At 42.7% G+C, this 14228-nt stretch overlaps 3 protein-coding genes across 11 annotated transcripts in view; all 3 read left to right on the top strand.

Moving 5' to 3' along the window:
• Nucleotides 1-3434, top strand: part of Lim3 (Lim3 homeobox protein) — a 29728-nt gene extending 26294 nt beyond the window's left edge. For 2 of the 4 annotated variants that reach the window (XM_069049276.1, XM_069049278.1), the window contains exons 2-6: nt 1709-1883; nt 2056-2258; nt 2306-2504; nt 2585-2736; nt 2785-3434. In XM_069049276.1, coding sequence (XP_068905377.1) covers nt 1709-1883; nt 2056-2258; nt 2306-2504; nt 2585-2736; nt 2785-3131 — 1076 coding nt within the window. In that variant the 3' untranslated portion in view covers nt 3132-3434. The remainder of the gene's footprint in view (nt 1-1708; nt 1884-2055; nt 2259-2305; nt 2505-2584; nt 2737-2784) is intronic. The other 2 variants (XM_069049277.1, XM_069049279.1) reach the window with 1 other exon arrangement.
• A 235-nt stretch (nt 3435-3669) lies between these two features.
• On the top strand, nt 3670-5477 carry LOC138130966 (cysteine-rich secretory protein 2-like). Of its 3 annotated transcripts, none has more exons than XM_069047699.1 (6): nt 3670-3813; nt 4327-4445; nt 4494-4630; nt 4677-4822; nt 4874-5071; nt 5205-5477. In XM_069047699.1, the coding sequence occupies exons 2-6, from the start codon at nt 4367-4369 to the stop codon at nt 5449-5451; spliced, it is 807 nt and encodes a 268-aa protein (XP_068903800.1). In that variant the 5' UTR covers nt 3670-3813; nt 4327-4366; the 3' UTR covers nt 5452-5477. The 3 variants fall into 3 exon arrangements, with proteins under 3 accessions (XP_068903800.1, XP_068903802.1, XP_068903801.1); XM_069047701.1 differs by lacking the exon at nt 3670-3813 and adding an exon at nt 3887-4013; XM_069047700.1 differs by lacking the exon at nt 3670-3813 and adding an exon at nt 4082-4265.
• Nucleotides 5478-7206: 1729 nt separating this feature from the next.
• On the top strand, nt 7207-11469 carry Phlpp (PH domain leucine-rich repeat protein phosphatase). Of its 4 annotated transcripts, none has more exons than XM_069047908.1 (6): nt 7207-7398; nt 7447-7724; nt 8140-8290; nt 8614-8718; nt 8776-8929; nt 8984-11469. In XM_069047908.1, exons 1-6 carry the CDS (start codon nt 7285-7287, stop codon nt 11392-11394), a joined length of 3213 nt encoding a protein of 1070 aa, XP_068904009.1. In that variant the 5' UTR covers nt 7207-7284; the 3' UTR covers nt 11395-11469. The 4 variants fall into 4 exon arrangements, with proteins under 4 accessions (XP_068904009.1, XP_068904011.1, XP_068904010.1 ...); XM_069047910.1 differs by having other exon boundaries at nt 7216-7398; nt 8758-8929; XM_069047909.1 differs by having other exon boundaries at nt 7262-7398; nt 7447-7528; nt 8758-8929.
• The last annotated feature ends 2759 nt before the right edge of the window (nt 11470-14228 follow it).

The raw sequence follows: 14228 nt of genomic DNA on the forward strand, positions 1-14228 counted from the left end.
TTTGTTAAAAACACTCCGCTACGCCTTGTGCTCTTTTAAACCCCGTCAGGCGTACTTTAAAGGCTTCCTTATAAACTTGTATCATAATATACTATTATTTAACGAGTTTGTGTGTAAATTGGGCTTTTTTGGCATGAGTGAACAAGTTTAAAACGCGAGTGAAACGAGTGTTAAAGGCCCACGAGTGCCAAAAGAGCCCAGTTTACACACGAACGAGTTGAATACAAGGTTTTTTTGTTCGACGAGCCCCTTAAAGACTCCAAATCGCTTAAAATATTTAAAATAGCTTGACGTTTTGTTTTGACAAGTTGTGACATTTATAAAAATTCGTTCACACAGGAGAATATTCTCAAATTCTCAGTGTCGAACAAAAAATTAATTTAGTCGTTTATTAACGCAAAAGTAACTTGTGCAGGATTCCTTGTAAAAACTCAATCTACGCACTTGGCGCAATACATATTGACCCAAAGGCTCAATGAGACTTAATATTGATTACTTATTTTTATAAATCATTTCTTTTCGATTTTAACGGTACCGAATCCTATTGAACCAATGGTATTTGATTTCCGCCATTTTTAATATAAATTTTTCTCAAGCCGCCCCGGCTAAACACTTTGGATATTGGTTTTTATCAACTCTTATTTATTGATGTTTTTTATAGTTTCCAGCGTTAATAAAGGACGCAGATACGCTATTCGCTCGTCTCCCAACTCCAGTTGAACTTATTGTTAGTCCAAATTTATTTATAAAACAACAATACGATAACAATCAGCGTGAAGATTTTATCTTATTATAACTTTATTGTTAAACGTGGAGATTCTAAACAAGATATATTCATTGTCTAAAAATAATGATTTGAAGTCTTTTTAAAAATATTATATAAAATATGTACGTACGTAACATATTTTTTTACTCATTTTTCAAATTCACATTAAATACGTCATGCGTCAATTGACAATAAGAAATTTAAAAATTCCGCATTTGTTGGTCTTACCCAGAAGACTGGGTTTTTTTTTAAGAAATTCTTCCAATAATTTAAAACAAAATATTGAATAGGTCTAAAGTTTGTCCACGGGTTTATGAAGATAATTAGTTGTTTAACAATAAACGATAAAATTGTTTCTTTTTAAAAAATACAGCGTAAAATTCCCCTGAATTATGTTTGTTATAGGCAACTAACTATACAGATAATGACAGTGTTTATACAACGGTAGTTTCTAACAGTGGCGTAACTAGAAAATTACTGTTACAGCCTTCCTTCGCAAGATTTATTATGACAAATTTTACTTTCACTCTTGAGCATCTTTCACATAGAGTAGGGCAGAATTGTTTTTTTTTTTCAAGAACGAGAAGTTTTATTTATTATATTATTAAAAACTGGCTTCAACATGAAAGAATAGATACCATACGCTGTCTTCCATGATCTCCTGATTTAAATTCTGTTGAAAACACGTGGGTTCATATTGATAGTTTAAATAGGCTAAACTTATAACAATGCCGACCAACTCATGAATTAAAATATGTTGGGCAAATTGTTAATGAACTTTGTAGGTATTGCGAACAACTATCTTACTATCTTCAGATTGAAAGATTAGATTCGGTTCCGGAACAATAAAGATTACTCACACACTTTCGTCATAATTAATTGCTTGTAGAAATATCGGAATCGTAATTTGAATAATTTATCTGGAACAGATATTTTTTCCAGCAACGATACCTAAATGCGGCGGTTGCCACGAACTCATCTTGGACCGTTTCATTCTAAAAGTGGCCGACAGGACGTGGCACGCGAAATGCCTTCAATGTAGCGACTGCCGGATCCAACTGACGGACAAATGCTTCGCCCGCAACGGCCAACTCTTCTGCAAGGAAGACTTTTTCAAGTAAGTGTCACATCTCTGACGCCATCCACCAATCAATCGAGTGGTGCTTCCGAAGCCTTCCCCTGGCGCCTAATTAGCGCACGGCGAAGCCTTTGATCACATCCTGCGTGCATGTAGAGTAGTTCAGATGTAACAATGCAGCTTGTGTATGTATGGCGTGCTGTGGGTGCAGACGGTTCGGCACGAAGTGTGCTGGCTGTGACCTGGGGATCCCACCGACGCAGGTCGTCCGAAGAGCACAAGACAACGTCTACCACCTGCAGTGCTTCTCGTGCGTGATGTGCGCCAGACAACTCAACACCGGCGACGAATTCTACCTCATGGAGGACCGCAAGCTGGTCTGCAAGCCCGACTACGAAGCCGCCAAGTCCAAAGGTATGTACTCCGGGTCCGAACGACCAAGAGTAAAGTGTTGATTTCAGCCGCAGAGTGTCTAGATGGGGACCAGCCGAACAAGCGGCCGCGCACCACCATCACGGCGAAGCAGCTGGAGACGCTAAAGACCGCCTACAACAACAGCCCCAAACCGGCGAGACACGTCCGCGAGCAGCTCAGCCAAGACACGGGGCTCGACATGAGGGTGGTGCAAGTCTGGTTCCAGAATAGGTACCGTAAATCAGTGTAATTAAGAAAGACGAACGGTTGTTTCACGACAAACCGTTTCCAAACGATCGTCCTAAACTCCTGCATGTGCATTTCAGGCGGGCGAAAGAGAAGCGGCTCAAGAAGGACGCCGGAAGGACCCGGTGGAGCCAGTACTTCCGCTCGATGAAGGGCGGTTCGTCGCCCCGCCACGACAAGCTCCTCGACAAAGACGAGATGAAGGTGGACCTCGACAGCTTCAGCCACCACGGTGCGTCTTTGTGCCTTCTTGTCGACCTCTCTGACTCGCTTCTTGCAGATCTCAGCGACGACAGTTACGGCACCGTGGTCAACATGGGAATGGACCAGGACGGCAGTTCTCCCCACAGCGGCATCGGCCGGCCGTCCTTCCTCCACGGCGCCACCTCTCCCTCCTACCTGCCGGGGCACACGCCGCCCCACGGACACGACCACTTCCCCTATCCCGACCAGCTCGCCGTCTACGCGAGTCTGGGCCAAGGTCCGCCCCCGGGGATGGCACTGCCGCACAACATGCCCCCAGGCGCCGACACCGACATCAGCAACGACAGCAGTCCGAGGGGCTATCCAGATTTTCCCCCGAGTCCGGACTCGTGGCTGGGGGAGCCGTCCAGTGCCCACTACTGACCCACCAAACTCTTGTCACACACGAACACGACGATATTTATATACAGTTTAAAGTTTCTATTCATGTGTCATTATGCGTGTATACAGAGTGTCACAGTGCACAAAATACAGTCAATTTCGCGGCGTGCGGGGGAAATTGGCCGGACATTGTTGGTTTTGCTGTGTACAGATCTTGTTCTAGTCGAGAAATCTAACAGAGATGATATTGTACCATAAGTGTCAGTTTTAATATTCTAGTCGTCAATTTATTTTATATATTATTATTGTTTCATTATGATATTATTTAGTAAATTATTATTAATTCGACGTGTTTTCTTTCGCAAGGTAGGCAACACACTGTGCACATCAGAAAGATAGGGCTGTCAAAGCTGAGAAAAACGGCGATTAAAATGAAATCTGCTGTTGTGGCGCCTACATCTGGATTTTTTTCATTTAAAATAACGCACAGATGATCGTCAGTAACCCCAATAAATTGAATCATGTCACAACAGTAATTTATCCTAATCAATTGCGAGGCAAATTAAGCGGAATTCAAAGGACCTTCGTCTCGGCTGTCGTGTGTGAATAAATAACTGATAGATCTGGAAATCTTGCTGAATTCGAATCAGTTCAGTTCCTGATCGTGCTGGAAACCAGTCCAGTCCGAGTGTCGTGCCCGAAAATTCAAATTTTATCAGTGCAGGTACACCCCACCTTGTACATTATCTATTTATAAAAAAATCCCAACCGAGACTGATAAATAATTAATTAACCCTCTCAGATCAATGTACCGTAAACAATGAAATGACGTCACTCGCCGTCTATTTACTAACACGACTCGAGCAATTTTTTTGCTCGGGTAACAATAAGAATCGGAAGATCTAAAGTGCACGTACATGCAAGGTAAGGTGGATGCGATTTGCATGAGTATCGCTCGATCTGCAATAAATCGTACCGAGTTGCAACTTCCTCTTTGAATAATGGAGTAGTACGCGCCAGCTGATAATTAATTTTGGTTTGTTATTGGTGATGTACAAACCACATGTCGGTCTTCGGGCCGTAAATCACAATCAGCGGTGCCGACACAGCGCCGCGACTCGAGCCATTATTACAAATTGTAAATTTAGAGTTTGGTGTCATTTCGAGCCCACAAAGGTGACATTTCGATCGAATCCGCATCAATCGATGACGATTGTTCTAATTTGAAACTGTGTAGGCCGGACCCAAGCTGTCTGCGACGTCGATCAAAGCGTAACATGTCTGGGCGCGTCCTGCTGGTACTCTTCCTGATCGTCGTGGTCGTCGACGGTAGCTCTACCTGGCGCCGAGACAGACGTAAGAGTCTCCAGATTTGTCCCTACCGACTCTGACTTGCGATTGCAGGACCGCGAATCACGGGCGACAAGATACCCCTGCGGGCCATAATCCCCAACAGAAGGAAAATCCAGAGGAAGATCGTGACGTACCACAATTTTTTCAGGACCAAAGTGGTACCGAAAGCTGCCAACATGTTGCGAATGGTGGGTCAACACTCTGGTGTGAATTTTTCTGATCGATGTTTCGTAGAGGTGGCACCGGGGGGCGGCGACAGCGGCCCAGAAGTGGTCCCGAAAGTGTTTCGTCTTGACCCACGACAACGTCACAGGGCGACACATCGACAATTACGGCGCCTGCGGCCAGAACATCTTCATAGCGACCGACAAAGTTCCATGGTACTATAGAGTCACTCGAGAAATCCATCACCCAATATTTTTTTCTTGAAGGTTGTTCGCCATCAAAACTTGGTACTTGGAGAAGGACAACTTCACTTACGGCAGTCGCAAGAACGAGTTGAGCGTTGTGGGGCACTACACCCAGATGGTCTGGGCCACGACCCACGAGGTCGGCTGCGGCTTGTCCAAATGCTTTTTCGAGAACACCGGGAAAACGTTTTACAACTACATATGTAACTATTGTCCCATGTAAGTTTCTTCGGTACGAATCTTGCGTAATCGCGGCCGTTGAACCGCCTCTATTCAAATTTGCCGATCGAACTGATCGCAACAAAAGCCCAATTACATGGTCTAGTGGTCGGGGTAATTTTTCGTGTTTCAGAGGAAACAGGCCGGGACAACTGGGACGGCCTTACCGTCGAGGGAGACCCTGCGGGATGTGCAGGAAGAACTGTCACGCCCGCAGGTTGTGCACAAATTCCTGTCACGTCGCCGACCTGTGGGCCAACTGCAAGGAGCTCAACCGCGTTTGGCCCGACTGGCTCTGCAACACTTCTTCGCCCAAAGGCAGAGAGAGGATGCAGAACTGTCAAGCTACTTGCAAATGTAAAGACAAACTGCACGATTAGGAAGAATCAAATAAACATTCAAAATCGCTTGTCGTTTTCTTTCGAGTGTGTGTGTTTTGCATTGCCAAACTGCAAGAAATCGGAAAGAGAAAGTGTGAAAACATTGTTATTTACGCTGGGTTAGTACAAATTTGATGACTCATTAAAATGTACAAAGTGGTGAAAATTTAGAATCATACATGACGGGACAGGAACAAATTGGGAAGGATGCAATGGAGGTAATCATCGAGATGTAAGAGTTTTATGGTGGTGAACACGCGCTCTTAAATCTCCGTTATAACGGGTGCAGGTCATAGCAATTTAATTTTGGAATTGATATGTTGTGTGGAGCACGGAAGTGGGACAACGAATTTATTATTTTTTTCCGAAAAAGTCAAGTCTGGTGGAGATGACGAAACAAAAAAAAAAGAGTGTGTGCTTAAGACCGTACGACAGAAGTGAAAACTTCTATGATACTCCTTACTGATTTTAAGTAATATGTTCCTGTTCTATAAAAAAAAATACTTAGGTATATTATTATGGATGATAGTACTTGGAGGAATAAGGAGCAAGGCATAAATAATTAATATTATTTAAATCCAATGCTGTTTTTAAATAAACATAAAAAATCTGTATTTTTTAATAGAAACTGCAAATACGTCCGCTTTTAGAGGTAGACTCTGGCAAAATTTGTGAGGTTAGGTTTGAATGTTTAAGTTTTATTTTCTTGATGATGATATTATTGATATTGAACACAACACAAGTTTTCATAGCAATACCCTGTATTATGATAATTTGTCCATTTTCCTCTTCACATCTTGCTACACAAATTTTTCCAATAGATGAATTGTTGAAGCCATATAATTAAGAATTACATTCATCTGTAAACTTACCATATTTGTCGTGTCTTTATCGTTTATATTATATAAAACAATACAGGGTATTTCACGAGTGATAATGAGCCTGACGGACTAATAAATTCAACCCACAATACATTTTCAAAAAAAGCCGGACATTTTAATGACAGTAGCCAGCTTTTTTCGGAAATATAGTGTGGGTCGTGTGGGTTTGGTGGGTTGCATTTTAAATTACGTCAGGCTCATTATCACTCATGAAATATCCTGTATATATATACAGTTACCCCTGCAGCTCTGCACTGAGGTCAGTCAGATCACAACACAACGTACAATGAAAATTCAAAATTGACAAGTGACGCATAGTTGATAGTTTTTCGCTCCCTCCGCCAAAAAATTCGACTCCCTTGATTTTAGCTTGCCGTGTCGTGCTGCGAACGATTTTTGTTGAGCTGCGAACGATTTTACCGTGTCGCATGAAACTAATTCACTGGCCGGGAATAAAATGTACGTGACGCGCCTAAAGAAGTTTTCACTTCAAAAAATTGGCGCTGACGTCATTTCCTGTAAAACTGAAAGTGTGTAATTAGACTGCAGCGAAACACACATAAAAGTTAAAAGACAATAAAGTAATAAACGGAAGAATGTTTGTTTGTTTGTTTTGAGTTGTATATTTTTGCCTCCCAACAAAAACATACAAAATGTAAAAAATAATTAACACTGCAGTTAACGAACCGTCTCCAGTGTCAGTTGCACAACTAACTAGATATCCTCGAGTCAATTTGCTGATTTCTTGGTCATTCGACAGACCTCGTATGCGTCTCTTGTCTTTCCTATTTTAAGCATACTTCCATCCAATATCTTACCAAACGTGACGAGAATAAAGAATTAGCGAAGCGTGTTGTCATGCTGTCTTGAGTCGCACTCCAGAATCACAATTACTCTTTTTCAGTCACAAAACCCTTACTGTACTCAAACAGAGACGAACCGGCGACGTGACATGTTGTGCGCGTCGAAGAAACCCTTCAGGTTGTGCGATTCGGTGACAAAGTTTCCCCAGATCAAAGAGAATGACGGCAACATCGAGATGGACTCGTTGGAGGATTGCGAAAAAGTAAGTGAACCGGCTTGTCAGACCGCCAAAATAATTCGACGTGTGCAGGATGAAGATGATGACATCGGAGATAACGATCAGGTGAAGCAGCTCAACTTGAACGGCTTATGCAAAGGCAAAGAGGAGTTGGGTGAGTGTTATGTCGACGAAATCGTCCTGCCGGGCGAGTCCTTGCAGTCGCTGTCCGACTTGAAGGTGTTGAGTTTGCGGTCGAACGGCATCCAGAACTTTCCCAACAGCATTCTCCAGTTGATCACTCTGGTCACTCTAGATCTCTCGGATAACAGCCTGCTGACTCTTCCGCCGGAAATCAGCCTCTTGGAAAAGTGAGTAGATCGATTTAAGACTTGAAGAAAAAGAAAGTCGGAGATGTTGTCTTCGGCTCTGGGTAATCGGCGCATGTCCTCAGGTGCAACAACACAAAAACTCTTTGTAAACCCTCCAGATCCATGTTGTCCAATCCTCTCGATGGATGTTACAAAGCCAATTGCGAAACACCTCTTCTTACTAGAAACATAGAAACTGCGATGAATGAACTTCCGTTGTTTCTTTCACGGTTCCTCGCTCGTCCGAAACGCATATGATTAAAATAACACAGACCCGATGGTCAATTCGTGCGTGGTGAAGCTGGCGCGTGCCTCGTTCGGTTCTTTTTCTCGAAAAGACGAGGATTTTGCGACGTCCTTGGTGCGTCCTGCATGTGCATCCGCCTGGTTTTCAACTTTCGATTTTTGTCCGCAGTCTCAACGAGTTGGTGTTGAATCAGAATCTGTTGAGTGTTTTGCCGACGACTTTATGGGACCTCAAACTGTTGCAGACGCTCAAAGTGGCTAGGAACAGGCTCGCCCTGCCCCCGGATAAGGTCGGAGACATGAGGGCCCTCATCCTCGCAGTGAGTACAAGTGGCGGTCAGAAAATGGTGCTTCGGTGATTGTGAAACGTGACGGAAAATATTTCAATAATCTTGCTTCCTTGCCGACTTTCTAAAGCGTCCTGACTTATCAGCGATCTCGTTTATAATAATGGGATTATGCAAATTCGCCGACAAAGTGGACACGCAAGAAATCTTCAGTTGTTGCTTCGCACTTTTTCCAACGAACTTATTGTTAGATTCGTGCAAAAAAGAGAACTCTTGTATTGTTGGTGGTGGTACTGGTACAGCCTGTGAAGATAATTTACTTTGTGGAAAGAGTGTCAAAATTGTCTGTCTTGTAGGAGTCCGAACTGAAGCCGGAGAACCACCAAAAGACCAACGGCTTGACCACTCTCAACCTGCGCTCCAACCGCCTCAAAGGAAACATTATCTTGGGCAACTACGGGGTAAGTGTGGCAACTGCGCCTCAGCATTACCCAACCCAGTTCGCATTAATATTACAGAACTTAACGGAACTTGACGTAAGCGAAAACAGCATCGAAAATTTGGACTTGAGCGCTGTCGAACAGCTGCAAATCCTGCAATGTTCGAGGAACTCCATAGTGCACCTCACCCTCCACGGAAAAAACTTGACTTCCATCATCGCCGGAAACAACAGTAAGAACCACTCCTGTCGTAGCGAGAGCGTCGTTTAGTGTGTATTTTTTGAAGGGTTGAAGAGCTTGACCTTGGCACATCCACCCCTGAGTTTGAAACACATGGACGTCTGCTACAACGAACTCGAGAGTCTTCCTGACTGGCTCTCGGGTTGCAGCGAGCTCCGTTCTTTGTTCGCCAGCAACAATCAGCTCACCTCACTTCCCGACCACCTCTTCTGCAACGAGATGCCCTTCTTTCACACGCTCCAAATCGCTTACAACCAACTCCAGTACCTGCCGACGATCCAGAGGAGAGTACCGATTCAAGAGTTGTTCCTTCAAAACAACAGTTTGTCGGCACTCCCGGAAAACTTCTTCAGATTCGTACATTGTATACGCGTCCTCAACTTGTCCAACAACAGATTGTGTGATTTGCCTACCCCAGAAGAGCCCCTCCAACTCGAGAAACTCTTCCTGACTGCCAACTGTTTGATCGACAAGTCCCTAGAAAGAATCTCGCCATATTTAAGAAACATAAAGACACTGCACGCGGCCTACAACAGTTTCACTTCGCTGCCGGAAGACTGCGCCACTTACTGGACCGAGATCGAGGAGTTGGTCTTTTCGGGGAATAAACTCTTGAAGCTGCCAGATCGGATCGGTTGTCTTAAACACTTGTCGGTCTTGAGGGTGCATTCGAATCTGTTGCAGAGTATACCCAAACTGTCAAATTTGATTTGTCTGCGGGTTCTGGACTTGGCTCACAACCAATTGGATCGCATAGATTTGACATCTCTGATACCGCCAAATTTGAAATTCTTGGACTTGTCTTGCAACACCAAGTTGCACGTAGATTCTCAACAGTTCAATACATATCGGACTCAAAGGCCGATGAGTTTAGTCGATGTGTCCGGGAAGAATCGTACCACTTTGCCGCTGACACCGTCGCCATTTTGCGAAAATGATCTCACCGATTACAGCTGGAGCGTCGGCTTTTCCGAAACTGCAGGTTGCAAACAAAGATTGTACATCTCCCAGATTAGGCTACCGGCGTTTTGCAACACCGAGGGTCTCTTTGGGATGTTCGATGGGGAAACAAACAGTAATATTCCTTTCGGTGTGGACAAAGTAGTACCGAGAATTCTTCTGGAGGAGCGCACCGTCAAAGAAACAGCAGCCGAATACATGAAGTACACGATGTTGTCGGCACATCGCGAGTTAAAGGACAAAGGCCAGAAGCAAGGACTCAACGCTATAATTTGCCACATCCTTAGGAGCAAGCAGACAGTGGAGTACTCGTTCTGCGCCAGCGTGAAAAAGTACATAATGAAAATTGCAAGTGTGGGAGACATCAGAGTCGTGTTGGGTCGAGCTGCTGGTCCAGTTCGGTTGCTTCCGGTCAAACAAAGAAAACAGATAAGAACGAATCCCCAGATCCAGCTGATGGTACCCGATCCGGACGTTACCGAGATCTATCTGGACGAACAAGACGAGTTTATGATCATCGCAAACAAGAACATTTGGGACGTGATGAGTCCCGAAAACGCCATCCGCGAGGTGGCTCTCCAACGCAACGTCATCCTCGCCGCCAAACGACTCCAAGACCTGGCCCAAAGCTACGGCGCCGAAGACAACCTCAGCATCATCGTGGTGAAATTCAACTTGCTCGGCGCCGACGTGGACTTGTTGATGCGAGAGCTGCGCCAGACAATCCGACGCAACAAGTACCAAAGCGACAGCAGTACCTGCCAGCCCGGCTGCTGCTGCGAGGCCCTCAGCAACGAATGTGCCAACTGCGAGAAGATCCCTCTTCCTCCGCCTCTCCTCCTCAACGACGACCGCTCGTCTCCCAGCGGCCAAAGCGAACAAGCCTGCAGCGACTGCAACTCTTCGGCCAAACTCTTCGTCAATCAACTCAACCGGTCGGTCCGCAGCGTCACTCCTTCGATCTTCGAGACCGTCGAAGTGAAGGCGAGCCCCGAGAGACGCAGTTACAGGGGAGTGGCTAAAGCTCTGAGGGCGCGCCGCGAAGAAGAGAAGAATCAAGACTCCGACTCGGCTCTCTCCGAGGAGCAGTTCAAGTGTTGGGAGTACATGTTGGAGCAGAATACGCAGTTGCTCTTCGACAAGGAGTTGAACACGCTGACGAGGAGCATAAGGAAGCCGCAGTTTTCGGTCAAGAATCCGACACTGTCGAGGAGCAATCCGCACCTGGCCGACACCAATAATAACGGGACGTTCCTGTCGAGGCAATTTGGGAGTACGAGGTCCTTTAATCCGCTGCTAACGAGGTCGGGCTCCAGGTTCGCCCTCGATAAGAAATTGTTGGGGGGACCGCACGCGGCTTATTTCGGCAGCTTACAAAGGTTGATGCCCTACAATTTGGAGTACGATTTTGCGGTGATGCACGAGAGGGGACTCGCGGATTCGTTGGATTTGGACAGGATGCAGCAGTATTGGGGTGTCACCACCACCGAATTGTAATTTTTTTTAATCATGTAAAAACGTAGTCTGTCAGAACTGTTTTGTTCAAATACAGATTAGGATTTTATTTTGTGATTGGCTCCTTTTTTTTACATCTACTTAGTCCTAATTATTTAGTATTTTGTTCTTCTCACTCCTTTTCATTTTCGCTTTTAATAATCTCGCCCTCTGCATCTTTGTCGGGACTCCAGGGTGAAATAAAAATAACATACATATATGGTAATGTCAACAAGAAATTACTCCCTGAAATTCGAACTTTTAGGGAAATTACGTTTTCATGTTGTATGTAACTAGAATTTTCAAAAGTAATTTTGAATGCCTAAGGTTGGTTACTATCAGTTGATTGATTCTTTGTGCAAATTCAACTAAATATGCCACCAGAAACCTAAACTGATTTTGAAACGAAAAAACATCTATCATGAGAGCAAGAAATTAGCCATTTGCAACTTGTTACAAGGAATTCGCTGTCTTACATTTTTGACATGGTTATGATGTCTTTTGTTTGTCACCAGAAACCACAGCCTCTAACCTAACCAAATTTATAACCACCTAAAGTGTATTTTTTCCTGGTAGGCGGATGCGCGCGGCATTTACGAAATCCTGCAACAAGATGCGACCTCCCTATTTGTTATTTTATTCCACTAACCAATAGGGAGGTCGCATTTCGTTGCAGGATTTCGTAAATGGCGCGCGCATCCGCCTACCAGGAAAAAATAGACTTTAGTAACGAATATCCCTAAATTCTGGGGGGTAATTTCTTGTTAACAATAGTACGGGTGACTATAAAGGAATGTGACTTTTTTTCTTAAGTTGGGAACATTTTTCAAAAATTACTTTGGCAAACCTCATATGTTAATCAACACATTGGCGTACGTGCGTCATTTTGACATTTTATGTATTAATAAATTGTGTCAAATAAGCGAGTACGCCTATGTTTATGTCAAGTATCACAAATTAAACAGCCGAATAACCAACAATAGTATTACCAACCTATGAAAAAAAAGTCACATTCGTTTATAGTCACGCGGTATAACTACCGAGTGACTATCAATGATTGAAAATTATTTTGTTATGTTGGTGACACATTTGAAATCTTTAGTTGACAACATCGTTGGCAATGTTGGCATGACACATGCAATTTTCAAAATTGAAACAAACCATGGCCTCCTAGATCGAAAGACACAAAGTCTCTTAAGAGATTTTGTCTCTTTCGATCAAGGAGGCCATGAAACAAACAAACAAAACAATGTATAGTCGTTTTAAGTGACATCCGTGCTGTCACTATGACAGTATGTTGGCATTACTTGCTGTTTCACTTTAGTAATTTTGAATTTCCTAATTTGGCAATTTAGCTTGACGCGGCAAATTGACAAATTCAAATTATTTCTATAATTTCAAACAAATCAAAGAAAACATGTAGGATTTGGATTCCGAGGATGACCTAGTTTAACCATGTTTTACACCATGTGGAAGACTGAATTTTATTATTTGTTGTTGATGTTTGACGAAATAGCAATTTTCTTTTACCATAACCTCAGTTTCTTGTTTGACATTTTTTTTAACTAGGATTTGCTTATACTCTGAATCCTGGTTATGAATTTGTATGTACAATCTGCACCAACATATTAAAAATGACACTGACAGCACGGATATCGTTGAAAACGACTACACTTCGTGACTTAACCTAACCTAAATAGGAATGATTGACAGATGATGCACGAGAAGATTTGCACTACCAACTGCATCAGTGTTGCCAATCCACTATTTTGCTTCAATCATTTATAGTCACTCGGTACAAGGTGATCAAGAACAAGACTCTTTGAGTTGGCAATAAAATTAACACTGCATTCTACCTCGAAAATACAACCGACAACATCGCCAACTTTTGTTTTTCGTGTATCAGAAAAAAGTGGGGTTAAGAAAAAAAACTGTTGACAGTCGTTTTGATCGTAGTTCATTGTGTTTTTTATTCTCATTTTATTATTTCACTCAAAAGGTATGATATGGTAGTTACGACCTTTTTGTACATACATACAGTCGCGAGCAATAAATTTTGACCGTCAAGGTCATTCTTTGACGCAATCGAAAATGCTCCATTGTAAAACAGTCGTAAATATCATAACCTATCATCATGTCGTATGACATTAATTGTCATTTTTTTCTCATTTTTTGACACTTTGTTGACATGGGCATAATCAGGCAGGGAATTTTTTTTAATTTGTGACAATCTAACCAAATTTTGAAATGACATTGACGACCAAAATTTATTGCTCGCGACAGTACCTAATAATTATTTTGTGTTACGTAAATAAATTCAACGTCATATTTTGGCAGGAGTTTGGGCCAACCCAAAAAAAAAATGAAGCTTATTCTAGGGATTTTTTTTCTGCCATCATAATTCAACAGGTGGTGGATTTTTGATTTTGAAACAGATTATAAGAACATTTTTTATTCGGCCATTTGCAACACTGCAACCGTATATGTTTTATTGGTTTATTTGACAGATATCTGATGTAAGATTAACAGTGACAAAGTGGTACGTTATGAGACGTAAAATTAACTGTAAAAAAAAATTAAATACAGAACAATTATTATCTAAAAATTAACAAAAGGAAATACTCGAAGTACCCCCTATTTTGTTATAAACATAATTACCTAACTCTGCTTTGTAAATTTTTTATTTCAATGAATTTGAAATACAGGGTTATTCACGTATAAGATGACGAACCTGACCAGGTAAAAATGCAACCCAAAATACACTTTACGAAGCACTCATTGTGTTTTGGTATTTAAAAATTAAATCAGGAATCCAAGTAGGTATTCTATTCATGTCA

Source organism: Tenebrio molitor, chromosome 5 (assembly GCF_963966145.1).
Source record: "Tenebrio molitor chromosome 5, icTenMoli1.1, whole genome shotgun sequence".
Classification (NCBI taxonomy): domain Eukaryota; kingdom Metazoa; phylum Arthropoda; class Insecta; order Coleoptera; family Tenebrionidae; genus Tenebrio; species Tenebrio molitor.